Consider the following 13,683-nt stretch of genomic DNA (forward strand, 5'->3'; position numbering starts at 1 on the left):
AGAACATATTTTAAAAAAATAAAAATAATTAATGACTTCCCATTTTAACTACACAATCAATGTTTTGTAAATTTAAAATAAGTTACACAACATTAGACATTTTATATAAGCAAATGTAATATACATGTATTTATTTAATTATGTATTACCTTTTTATCTTTAAACTAATAATTTAAAAAAACTGCACTGTAGAGGAAGTGCTGTGTGCAGCTTCAACACTAGGTGGCGCTGAAGATTTGTCACTAATATTGGAAGCCCAGGAAAGATGAGCAAATAAACACACGGGACATAAGCAAAACATTGAATGACTTTTATTTCCTACGATCTCAAACACAACCTTCTGGCATATCCCGTCAATTAGGCAAATCCTCACCACGCTCTAAAATGGACATTTCCACTTGAGATCCACACAATAATGTTTTAATTATAGTCATAGCATCAAATGCTAACATCACACACTCGCACTGTCACGCGCGCACACAGACACACACACACACACACACACACATTTTGTTATATTTAAGTTTGACACGACCGACATGTAATGGGGACACACCATCTATTTTTTTTTCCTTACAAAAAAAGGTTTATACCCGAGCAATATGGGACACACACACACACACACACACACGCAAACAACACACCTTTGCACACACACTGCATTCATAGTGATGGAGAGAATATTTACAGGCTTTTAAAGTCATAAAATATTGCACTTATTGGCCCATTTGCACGTCACGGCGAGCGCCGCAAGCATGCTTTTTTAAATCTGTTAACGTAGCCTTCATATATATATATATATATATATATATATATATATATATATAGACACACACACACACATATTTTATTTATACTGGGATATAAATCTACTTGCAAGGTCATGCATTTTCTTGCTGTTATTTCGTTGCCTACAACAAACAAACAAAGGGGGGAGGTTTTTTTGGGTTTTTTTACTTTTCTTTTGGCACACATATTTCATAGATTGCAAGTGTTCTAAGAGAACCAAAAAGGCCTTGAGGATTGAAAAAAAAAAAAACTACAACTGGATAAAGCTCACATTTGCAGTGCCCTCAGCGCCCACTAGCAGGAGCTCTTGCTCTATTAGCATGCTGACTCCCAAGGGAAACTATGGCTGTCAGATCCCTCACCCCATCCCCAATGGGTGTGTAGAACATTTCCCGTGCTTGGTCAACTGTTATTACGACATCGAAAACGCCAATGCACATTTTGTCTTTTTAAGGTGAACACGTGATTGGCTTTTTTCGGCGGCATGCTAAGATGATGTACGAGGACCTCGGAGGAGGACGACACGTGGAGAAAATCAAAACGTAAACAGGCCGTGTTGGATGCTAAAAGGCCACTTTTTGAATGTCTAAAAACTCCCAAAAAGTTCATTCACATAAACACACAAGCTCCTTCAGCAAGATTTAAAGGGGACATATGCTGGAGATTTCACTTTTTAATGACTTGTATTCAAATAGTCTGCTCAATGGGGCGCTTGAGTTGCGTTAGCTAACAGTATTAGCAGTGTTAGCTTCTGATAACCAAGCTAGTTGTCAATTTCTTAGTGGTGTCATGTAGCCACATAGCAAGAGTTTGGCAGCTTGATGATTAAATTCTGCAGCCACCAATTAAAATACAAATCAAATCCTTATGGGAGCTTGCTTTATTATGGGGGGGGGGGGGGGGGGTGGATATGGTTAAATTAGTTAGTAGTGATTTTGTGCAAACACCATTCCCTTGCAGTCTGGACTGAACATTTCCTTCTTTGAGTCTCCAATAACACCACAAAAAGTGGTGAGATTGTGAAAGCATTTGCATAATATGTCTCCTTTAAATAAAACTTACACAAACATAACCACTAAGGTTTTAGGTTTAGTTTGGATGCTTAACAATGAAGTGGACTACAAACATGGAGGTTATTGAGCGTGTCTCTAAGAGCACATCCTGTAACATTATTTGCTCTCGTTAGAAGGTGACGAAGGTTAGGCGCTAGTACGACAGCATTTTAGTAGCTCTACCACTAAAGGGTCCTGATGGCGAGGGGAGAAGAGAGAAGGGTTTTTGAGGGCAGGGGGGGGACAAAAAACACAGGACAGTAAGTGGAACTAACAGTTGCAGCCGGGCTGTTGGAGGGGCGGAGCACTGTCTGTCAGTTTGGCGGTGGGCGCTCCGGCAGTAACGGCCGGGTCGCCGTCCAAGCTGTCGGACATCTTGTCACAGATGAGGTCGACGAGGCGCTCAAAGGTCTGCTTGACGTTGACGTTGTCCTTGGCGCTGGTCTCGAAGAACTCGAAGCCTTTGTCGAGTGTTTAACGAGAAATTTGTACATTTAGCGTTGACACCATTTTTGCCATATCTGTTGTAACCAACAAATACAGGTGGATATAAGCGGATACCTATTCAGTTTTGGCATTAGCATTTACTATTAGCATGTCCTCAAAAGACGTTGCAATAGCTGCTAGAACCAATAAATGCAAATCGGCATTTAGCATGGTCCTTATATTTTTGGTGCTTTTTATCGTAACATTAGCATTTAGCATTAGCATTGCCTAACATTTTTTTAATCACCATTTTGCATGACCATTTTCTAACTCGCTCTGTGTGTCATATGTGCTGTAACAGCAAAAAATAAATAAATACGATACATATAGTTTGGTGTTTTAGTGCTTTAGCGTTACATTAGCATTTAGTCGTAGCATTTCCTTACGTACGTACACTTTCTGCAGTCGCTGCTGTAAGCAATAAATGTACTGTAGGTTCATCTTGTTTATGTTGTTTTTGTTTTGTTTAATGTTATATTAGCATTAGCAATACTTTACATTCTCTGCAATATCTAGTCTTTATCTTGCTTTTGTGTTTTAGGGTTATCATTAGTATTTTCTTACATACGCATACAGTGCTGAAACCACAAAAAAAAAAAGATCAACATACTCATAGTATACTCCTGCTACTGTTTTAGTGCTTTAGCATTATGTTAGCATTTAGCAATAGCAATTCCTGACACACACTTTATGCGATATCTACTATAAGAAATAAATACAAATTTGGTTTCTATAGTCTTCATGCTGGTTTAGCATTTCAATGTAAATGAACTTAACTCAATTAAGCATTTGGCATTACCATTTCGTGACACACTTTCTGTGATATCTGTAACCAACAAAAACAGATCTACTTTCTTTAGTCTTTATGCTGTTTTAGTGTTTTAGCATTACGTTAGCTTTAGCTTTTCCTTACACACATTTTTCGCTATATCTGCTATAGCCAACAAATACAGATAAATCCAATTTATACAGTATAGTTTTAGCTTTACATTAGCATTTAGAATTAGCATTTTCTTAGTCATTTTTTTTTAGATACCTGCTGTAACCAAGACAAAAAGATGAATTCAGTATATTCCTTATACTGTAGTGATTTAGTGGTTTATCGCAACATTAGCATTTAGCATTAGCGTTCCCTTACACAGACTTTCTGTGATGATCCCTGTGTTCATACATATATTATATAGTCTTTATACAGTTTTTGCTTTACATTAGTATTTAGAGTTATTATTTCCTGACACATTTTCGGCCATATTTCGCTAAATACAGATAAATATAGTTGATAGTATATCTCACGTCTAATTTGTCGTTTAGTTGACAGTGCAACGGGCAAATAAGGTTTTTCCTCACACTTACCCAGCTGTTCCGCCAACAGCCTGCCGCTATCCACCGACACCACTCGTTCCTCTTCCATATCACACTTATTACCAGCCAGCACCACTTGCGCATTATCCCACGAGTATGTTTTTATCTGGGTCGACCTGCGCACAACAACACGAGAACACACGCTTCGGTCAAACAACAAAGGCAAGTTGTTTTCTGGGTCACCGGATTGCTCAGAATCTTTTCAGCACCAAACAGAGAGATGGGCAAGATGTAAAGTTGATCCGCCATTTGGACAGGTCATAGGTCGAGATTGCGTCATCGTTTGTTGGTCGCTTTGTTGTGTGATTCACTGCTGGTTAGATAAGGGAAAGTGGGTCAAGTTCTGTTCTGGGATGAACATGTGCACTCATTTGTAGGTTAATTTTGTTTTTGTTTTTAATTAGTTATTTATTTTTTCTTTGTTATTACGACTGATGCGTTTTTGGTTTTGCATTTTTGGTCTGTGCAAGTCGAGAGTTATGAAGAAGGATGCTAGTCACAAAAGCGTGTTACAATACATATTGGCATAATAGCATTTTGCCTCCCTTCCGATCAGTCAGCAAAGGTTTGATTATTGGTAGCTCTTCTTTTTTTTTTGCCAATTGCCTAACTACTCACCCTAGACGATGTCTGATGGACAAATAACGGAGACAGGGAACTGTCACAGAGTGGTGTTCTGTAATTACCACTATAAATAATGTGGTATAATAAGCGTATTTACATTAGCATCTGCTTTAAAAAATAATTTGTGTGTGTAACCCATATAAATACGTTTTTTTAATACTTTGTCCTGCACTCCCAAAAACATATGTGTTTTTCTATGCTACAGCATACAGAAAGGCTTTGATACAGCTTCTAACATAAAGAGGTTGCTTAAAGCAATGGTAGTTATTACAGGAAACGACCAGCAGGTGGCAACAGAGTATAAGAGATCAGCCAGGGCCATGTTGCAATAAGCTCCTTTTCCCAGTCTTTTCAACAGGTTTGTGAATAATGATGAAACTTAGCTATGTTCTAGTGCTAATTGCTGCAAAACGGAAACAGACACAAATATACTTTTTTTCCTGATGAAAGAAGAGACTCTAATCTTCCTTTTGGTAGGTTCCATGTTTTTATAGCAATAGAACGGAATATTCTGTGGACCTTGCGAAACGCAGTCAAAATCCAGTAAACCAGCCAGGAGCGAAGTAGGTTGCTTCAGTGAAAATGGCTGGGAGTGATTGAATAAATTTGAATGAATTTCTTGGTTTATTTGACTTGACTAGCATTTTTTTTTCTCCCAAAAACTTAGGTTGAACTCTAACTTGTGCCATTTTTGGCCAATCGACATCAGCTGGTCCCCTGAACTTGATCATTAAAAAAGTCCTGCAGCCAAAATGGGGCGTCAGTGTGAGTGCAAAACGGTCCCTGTGACTCAGTGAGGCGCATTGAGAGAAAGAGCTTAAGGAGCAAATATCTCCTGCGGTGCTGCAGCCCGACTAAAAAGTAGGCCAGTGAACACGGCGGCCTCCGAAAAACAGGAGAGCAAGAGAGCGAAAGAGGCGGCCAGACATTCTGTGTATGTGTACGTAGCGCTGTGTAAGATGTGTCTCACTAAGTTAGAAAAAGCATATGTATGTATCAAATGGAACCAGAATAGAAATATGCGCATGTCACAGACAGGATATGAAGACGTCACACAGTTTAATTCAGGAGCAGCTGAGGAAGGAGCGGTTGCCATGGCGATGCCTTTTTTTTGTGCTATATGTCGCAGGGTGCAATGGAAGATGGGAGGAAGCGGAATGAAAGCGAGAGGCACAAAAAGTCGATACAGGGTGCAGACTCTATTACTGTATGAAATGCAGTGTCACTCAAAACAGGAAATGCGGAATCACAAAAGAATGACGCACTTCAGAACTGTTTTGTGTTCAGTTTTGGGCTCATGTTTGGTTGAAAGCAGTCTCTTGCGTCATTTGGGACAGCTGAAGGAGATATCGCTCGTCAATCTTACAAGCAGTCCATAAACTAACAAAGAAAAATGGCGCATGATTGTGATAAGCTAATTGCTAAGTATTTGTGCTGTTTGGGATTACAGAGCGGCAATTTATTTTATGGCAAGTGAAAACTTTTTTGTAGCAATACTTTATATGTACTTGACATCATAGTCAATTGATCAATTGACTCATTTGCTCCCCAAAACATAAAAAAACGTTATATTTTAAATATTTAGCATGGTCCCCAAAAACGTATTTATACGTTTTTTTTTGTTTTTGTTAATGCTAGAGCATACATAAAGCTTTGATGTGGCCTTTGACCTGAAGAGGACGCTTAAAGCAATGGTAGTTACTCCAAAAAACGGCCAGCAGGTGGCAGCAGAGTATAAGAGATCAACCAAGGCTATGTTGCAAAAAAGCTCTTTTCGCCAGTGTTTAAAACAGATTAGTGAATAATAATGAAACTTAGCTATATTCTAATGCTAATTGCAGCAAAACAGAAACAGAAAGAGTAGACGCTAATCTTTCTTTTGGTCGGTTCCATGTTTTATAGCAATAGAACACAATATTCTGTGGGCCTTTCAAAATCAGTCAAAATCCAGTAAAACAGCCGGGAGCGAAGGTGGTTGCATCAGTGAAAATGGCTAGGAGTGAATGAGTTCATTGATTACGAAGAATTATGTCGATTGTGTGGAATAGTTGACTGATTAATTCTAGATTCTAGAGCAAATTGATCCAAAATGGAATGCGCAACTTGGCAGCGGCTCGTTGATTTAGTCTTAAGTAGTCCTGCAGGTCGTGTGCCTCAATTGTGCTGATTATCACAGTTAGGTCGCACGCAGCAGATTCTGCATGTTGAGTGTCACGTGCCGCCATTGAAGTGATGAGCATCGACGTCGGCCTTAATGGTTATTGTCAGTCCAACATAGCGCGTTAGCTTTCGACAGACGTGATTCAAAATCTTTGCTCGTTCGGTTTTATCGACTTTAGTTGAGATTGTACAGATGGCAAAAAGATAAATATGCAGATTATTCTAAATGAGATATATCGTCAATAGCATGTTTGCATGTGATGCTATAATAATCGCTCATCCGCAATCACGTTTACACAAATCTGAGGCTAAGACATTGTTACTCTTTTCGAGGCAGTTATGAGAACGGCCAACCGAGAAACTTGCTTTATAAGCATGGTTGAATGTGACCCAAGTTAGCCAGCGAGTTAGCGACTCAACATTATGCGAGCTTGATTATTTAACTCATGAACATATCGGGCATTTAGAAGTCTATTGTGCACATACAGTGTTTCTAAATTAAATGTTCCTACGAAATGGGTGCCAAAAATTAAAAGACTTTGACTGACCAATCCTGCACGGCACCAAAGGATTCCTCGTTGGTGATGTCATACATGAGGATGAAGCCCATGGCGCCGCGGTAGTAGGCCGTAGTGATGGTCCTGTAACGCTCCTGGCCTGCTGTGTCCTACAAACACACACACACATGCACGCCACGCACGTGCGCTGTTCACTGTCATGTGCATATACATAACTGTCCATGACAATGTGATTACAAGAGAGCATAAAGCATGCAGGACGCGATGCACGCATTTCATCTGTATTGAGCTCACGATGCAGACATCATTCTGCTGAGTGCCTCATAATAAATCTGCACTGACATACAACGGTGACTCAATTTCAGCGTCTCCTCCAAAAGCTCAGCCATGCGAGATGTGTAAACACAACTTGAAGAGTTCAGTCGTATAATGATGAGATGGTTATGATATGCAGTTCATTCACCACTACATTAGGGACACATAATGATCATTGGGACAAATTTAAGCATTTTTTGCCCCCAACAAAGTCAACAAAGGCCTGTCTCGGACGATTATCCTAACAGAAGAGGAGTGTGTTGTAAAACAATCTGGTCGACAAATGTAAATGTTAAACCTATTCAACCGTTTATGATGGAAAATGGTTATGTGTGTGGTCAACACCAAGTTTGGATCAGCCTCAGACTAGGAAGCCACTTTTTGGAGGATTTGTACACGTCTCCCAAGTCACCACAATAAAAAAAATGACAAGACAACACTTAACCAGGAATAGACCTCTAATAAGCATTTTTCATGAAAAACGGGGGTTGTCCCCTCTCGCCCCCAAAAAATGTATAAATAAAAAATTTAATTAAAAGATAAATAAATAAAGTAGTAATCGCCGATTAGGTGAATCCGCAGGTGTGGAGCGTCATTATTATTATTATTATTACGATTTACAAGGGATGGAGCAAAAAATTCAGCTGTCATAAAGATCATAATGCTCATCTTGGATAGCAATTAATTGCATCATTTTCCGATTTGCTCTACCCGATATACTCTAAATCAATAGTTTAGAAAGCAAATAAGTATTTCTTTACCAATTATTCAGTAATCATTCACATGATCAGTGTCGTCACATAAATGAATGTCTCCAATAATAACTAGGGCTGCCACTATCTTATTGATTATTCCATCAGTTACTCGAGTAATTGGCCATATTTTTGTCATGTTTAGATTATGTTTTCCTTGTGTGTCTTCCTTGTCTTGTTAAGTGTGATCCTGCCCTTCCTCGTGTTATCCAATCAGTGCCCTCAGCCACTTGTGTCTTGCCCAGGTGTGTCTTGTTGTGTCGTTAGTGTTCGTGTATTTAGTCTGCTGTCTCCCCTCTGACTGTGTGTTTTTCTTTTGTTTTTTTTTTGATGTATTGTAGATAATTATTTGAATTATGTTCAATTACTGATATTTCAAGAGTTCAACTCAAACAAATCTGAATTATTGCGATGCACCCGCATAAACTAAACAATTACTTGTACTGTACGGTAGCTGATGGAAATCCTGCTTGGCGGAAAAGCAGAACATTGTGTAAAAATCACTGTGGAAACGAATTCCCGCCGCTGCATCTTTTGCTCTGAAATCTCAATGAAAATGCTAATGACGACGCTTTGATGTGCTTGATTGTATTAGAGGACGTGTGGGCTAGTGCTATTTGTTTACTCCTCATCATGTTTGCCGCGAGTTACATAACGACAACACGAGGCCTGCCGTTTGCGCTGGGCAGTTTGTTCCGCCCACAGCAAAGTGTGTTTAGCGGGAAGCGTCTGTGTGTGAATCATGATGGAGGACTTTTTTGGCTGCTCCACTTGGCGGCACTTTAGCGCGCTTTGCTATCCGTCGGCGTGTGCATGGCTACGACCACAGCAATGTAGCTTGAGGCCCACTCTGACCTTCACTCTGCAGAGATTGAGCTTGCTGCGTGCACACACACGCAGTGGTGACCTTTTAACCGCTTGCAATGACACACACACACACACACACACACACACACAAAAATGAACTAAGGATGTTTAAAAAGCACCACGGACGGGAATGTGTTTCTGTTGCTAGATTAAGCAAGATGTTTTTTCTGAGATTCATTAGAGAAAAGTTGAATGCACTGCTCCAGTGATTTGTTCTTATTTAAAAGGCAAGAGAATGACTGGAATAAAAAAAAAAAAAACTGCTGAGTCGTGCAAATTGGAGCTCAATTAAAAGCTGGGCTTGATGCTCACAGGAAATCAATGCAAACAGCTGACAACGTCAAGTAGAGAGCGGTTAGGCAGAGGCATTTATTTTAATGATACGTTTGGAGTGATATGAAATGTTATGGTTTCACGGTTTATCCTACAGTATGTATACTGGAAATTATTAATATACTGTAGGTAGTTACAGGGGTGTAGTCATCATTTTTGGAGTGAGGGATAAATTGGGTAAAAAATAACCCAAATTGGGTCAAGAATGGACCGACCCAAATTTTTTTTTGTTATTTGAGTCAAATTAAATGAATAACCCACACAAAGTAACCCATTTTGGGGGTTGTTTTGTGGGTTGTTAATTTGACCCAACTTTTTGGGTTGATTGAATAACCCAATTGAATTGGGTCAGAAAATAACTGACTGACGTTGAAAAGTTAAATAACTCAAAGATTTATATAACTCCAACAGTTGGGTCAAATTGAATTAATATCCCACAAAGCAACCCAATTTGTCGTTTTGTGGGGGTATTCATTTGACCCAGCTTTTGAACTAGGTCATATATGAACTGACCCAACCTTTTGGGTTATTTAAAGACAAAAAATTGGGTCAACTGAATAACCCAAAGTTGGGTCAGTCCCTTTTTTGACCCAATTTGGGTTATTTTTGACCAATGAGTCGCTGCCATCCAGCAGACATTACATTAACAAGAGGCTTACTGCAAGTGTCGGCTCAGTCCAATTAGAAGATGAGCAGGCACAGTTACTTGAAAGCAAGGAGGACAATTCATTTAGCAATGAAAATGCACACATCCGACTAGACTGCCGCGGCGCTGTTGAAAGCACCTTTAAAGATTAAGTTGAATGTCAGGGGCTGCAAAATAGTCTAATATGACAAGAGATCACAATCTCAACCGGAAGGTTAATTTTTGGTGTGAATTTCAAAAAAGGGAAGGAGAAATAGGTGACAGAGAAAGAATGAGACCATGTGCTTGTGCAACTTCTAATTAAAAAAAGCTCCAGTTCAGCTTCACTTCTAAACGCGCACTCACACACACAGGAAGGTGTCAGTGTGTTCTTCCCCTCCCGCTGGGCGCCAAGCTAACACTTACTGGTCTACTCTCATAAATGTTCAGACTTCCATCTGCCTCCACACTTCCAATGAATGTCAAAGCACAAAGACAAAACGCATTATCCCTTGAGATGACTTTTTTTGTCTTTTTTTAACCAACAACAGAGCGGATGTGCCACACCCCGTTGGCATTTTATTGCCATTTTATCCCGTTTAGATTCACTGGGGCAAAAAGCCTATTGCAACTGACTATGGAGCGTTTAAAAAATGAGGAAGAATTTTTATGCATACCAAGCCTGATAAATTACCCTAATAATTAGGTGCACACATATATTGCAGATCATGTATGTTCTTCATGTTCCTACTATTAAATCTGATGTAACGATGATCAAGAATTTCATCGCTCAAATCATAAGATTAAACCTTCCATACTACCTAAACTGACCTTTGAGGCACTGCAAAGTGTACCTAGACTGCCAGAAAATAAAAGAAGATAAAGCCAGGTACATACATACCGATTTTCAACATTGTGCCCCAAAACAAAATAGCACTAGAAATAGAAGAAGCTAAGCTAACTGTTAGCTCATCCAGTAACTACATTGCTGTTCCACACTATTTGGTGAATTATTTTGTGATCTTAAATATTGAACAGGTTTAACATTTATGATTGTCGACCCTGACCATTTTCTTAAGATGATCATTCTTAAGACATACAACCAGGTGGGTAGATGATCAAGATCAAATCAGGCCCAATTATTGGTTGTTGTTGGCCATTATTTGTACTGTATGTTATTCATCCATCTTCTTCAAATAGTTCCTGATTGGCTTTTTAAAACATTGCAAATAAAGCAGCAATTATCTTAAAGATCAGAAATACTTCCTGATTCATCCCATAGCCATCTTAAGAGAGAATGAATGCGCAACAGATTCTAAACATAAAGTCCTGACCTTACAAATGAATGTATTGATAGATTGATCAAGATAAGAACAGAGAACACAAGATAAGTCAAGTTAAGATCAAGTAATCTTCCTTTTAACGCTAATGATAAGACTTAAAAAGGCTCCTTTTTTTGGTTGATTCAAATTAAAACCAGTCATCATGAAAAGGCACGACAGGGAGCAGTCAGTCAAAACATTTTGTACCCATATTTGCAGCTTGATCCTCTTGTCGTTTTTGTACACCGTCTTCACTTTGAAGTCGATGCCGACAGTGCTGACGAAAGCCGAGGTGAAGGCGTCATCGGCGTAGCGGAACAAGAATGACGTCTTGCCCACGCTGCTGTTGCCGATGATCAGCAGCTTGAACATGTAGTCGAAGTTTTGGTCACCGCCCTCACCCTTGCCTTTCGCATCCTGAGTGGCAGCCATCTGCAAAGACAATGAAAAGAGGATGAGAAGGTACAGAAGCTATTTAAGGAGGTACTCAGAAACCAAAAGGATAGAAAGGGATGACATTTTTAGGCATGATACGGCTTTCATCTTTAGTCTTACGCCATCTACCAGGGAGTGGCCGGCTAGCATACAAATGGAGAAACAAACACAAATCATTTTTGTTAGCAGTTCAACCTTGGCGAACGTCTCAGTGTCATTCAAGTTCAATTTAATTTTAGGCTGCTGCTGTTATTTGAAATTTGAATGGCAGGTGAACAGACATTAAAAAAAAAGTAATCATATCACATAAACTTTTCATTAATCAAGGCATACCAATGCAGTATTATATTTTCATACTTAACTATATTTGTTATCTGCTATGTAGCTGTGGCTGACTAAAAAACAAATTACATAGCATATGTGACGCATCAAAACATTCTTTCCAAATAACAACAGCAGCTTTTGCAGATATCTATTTCACAAAGCTAGTATGTATGCGAGGGTCATATTTTCACATATTTTCATACATTCACAGCTTAAATTGACAACTTCATGATTGAGACTTTTATGACCAAAATAGGATGTCATAATGTGTAACGCCCTATAAAAACTTTAGATATAAGTTTTAGCTAGCTCTCAATGTGGAGTTTGTTGCTTGTTTGTTTTTAACGTAAGCATACAACTTTTTTTCTCTTAACTGTATGGATTCATTCCTGCTACATTTCGACTTTTTCTCCTAACATTACGACATTATTCTCCTAATATTACAACTTTTTTTCTTGCGGCATTAATAGAAAATTCACGTAGCGTTACGACTAGTTTCCTCATAATTTTACTTTTAATAATGATTATTTTGCATGGCTTCTTACTTGGTGGAATCACAAAAATAGTCTCGTATCAGGTGGGGCACTGCATTCCCTGCCCTAACGCAGAGTCGCCAACTAAATGTGTCACTACATTTAACACTGCTCTTTTCTACGTCAGCAACCATCCACCTGAGATGACACACGCTTGCACGCACGCACACATACACACAGTCATCTTTGCGCCAAGGTGAACCGTGCGAGCAAAAGCACCGCATTCAGTGGTGACAAACGTGCAGCCTTACGATCATTTTAAAACAGAATAACATAGTGTTACATTTAGCATCTTTGCGTCTTCTATGAAAAACATCATGCATGGTGTAGTTAGCAAGGACACACCATAGAGGAGCTGTCATTTACACACGCATAGTGTGTAATAATAATTAGCATATGGAAAAAATGACACAATGTGATAAGAATTGGTAGAGGACGGTTGGTGGTGTTGGGGAGGGGGGCATACCGGCTAACGCTAGCGAGGTCATTTTATAACGAATTATGAACCATTCACAGATGAAGCTAGTAGACATGCTGATTAAACAAACCTGTCTCCAAGGCCCTTGGCTCGAGTTCAGTCTGTGTCAAAATTGTCCTCCTTTGTTTTATTAAATGTTTGGGCTTTTTGGGGGCTTTTTTCCTTTTCTTCTTCCCCCCTCCGCGTCGCTCGTTGGCTGTGCTGAAGCAATTTCAGCACCAGGGAGCTGTTCCCACCACCTCCCTCCTCCCTTCTCGCTTTCCTTTACCCCGCTCCCTCCCGTCGCGGCACGAGCCTGCTTCTGACGTCAACAACTGTTAAGGAACATGGGAGTTGAAGTTTTCTTATATCTCCGACGCGGAAGTGCGCTCACAGCCGAAAAGGGGAACGTTTACTACAGTTTCCAGCATGCAACGCGGTACGTGCGTAAACAGCTGTGTGATTTACGATGGCGAGGCGGGGAAATAAATAATAAATAACCTTATGGCTTGCGTGTCATAAATACCATCTCGGAACTTCATGGTGGTGTTTTATAGCGTGTCTTACCTTCCCGTACAAGTCCATCGTGTCTTCGTTAAGGTAACTAAAGATATGCAAAACTGAATAATATTTGATTGCTTACTACTAAAAACTACTATTATGGTGGATCCAGCTGTCAGTGGGGTGGAGGGTGATTTTATGGTGCTTGAGGCCGTCTGTGATAGGACG

General features: G+C 39.6%; 1 protein-coding gene across 1 annotated transcript; it reads right to left on the reverse strand.

Annotated features, from left to right (window-relative positions):
* Positions 1-295: 295 nt before the first annotated feature.
* Positions 296-13,226, reverse strand: rab3c (RAB3C, member RAS oncogene family). Its single transcript, XM_077560384.1, has 5 exons — positions 13,046-13,226; positions 11,413-11,637; positions 7,022-7,140; positions 3,681-3,805; positions 296-2,302 (listed from the first exon to the last, which is right to left on the reverse strand). The coding sequence occupies exons 2-5, from the start codon at positions 11,635-11,637 to the stop codon at positions 2,112-2,114; spliced, it is 660 nt and encodes a 219-aa protein (XP_077416510.1). The 5' UTR covers positions 13,046-13,226; the 3' UTR covers positions 296-2,111.
* Positions 13,227-13,683: the final 457 nt, after the last annotated feature.

This window comes from Vanacampus margaritifer, chromosome 3, assembly GCF_051991255.1.
Source record: "Vanacampus margaritifer isolate UIUO_Vmar chromosome 3, RoL_Vmar_1.0, whole genome shotgun sequence".
NCBI lineage: Eukaryota > Metazoa > Chordata > Actinopteri > Syngnathiformes > Syngnathidae > Vanacampus > Vanacampus margaritifer.

What these genes read in the sequence shown, in the direction of transcription:
- rab3c (XM_077560384.1), bottom strand. Translation starts at nt 11,637, where the DNA reads ATGGCTGCCACTCAGGATGCGAAAGGCAAGGGTGAGGGCGGTGACCAA. An exon ending in TTTGGTGCCGTGCAGGATTG is followed by an intron (nt 3,806 to 7,021) that starts GTCAGTCAAAGT and finishes TGTTGTGCGCAG; the next exon opens with GTCGACCCAGATAAAAACAT. An exon ending in GCTGTTGGCGGAACAGCTGG is followed by an intron (nt 2,303 to 3,680) that starts GTAAGTGTGAGG and finishes CACTCGACAAAG; the next exon opens with GCTTCGAGTTCTTCGAGACC.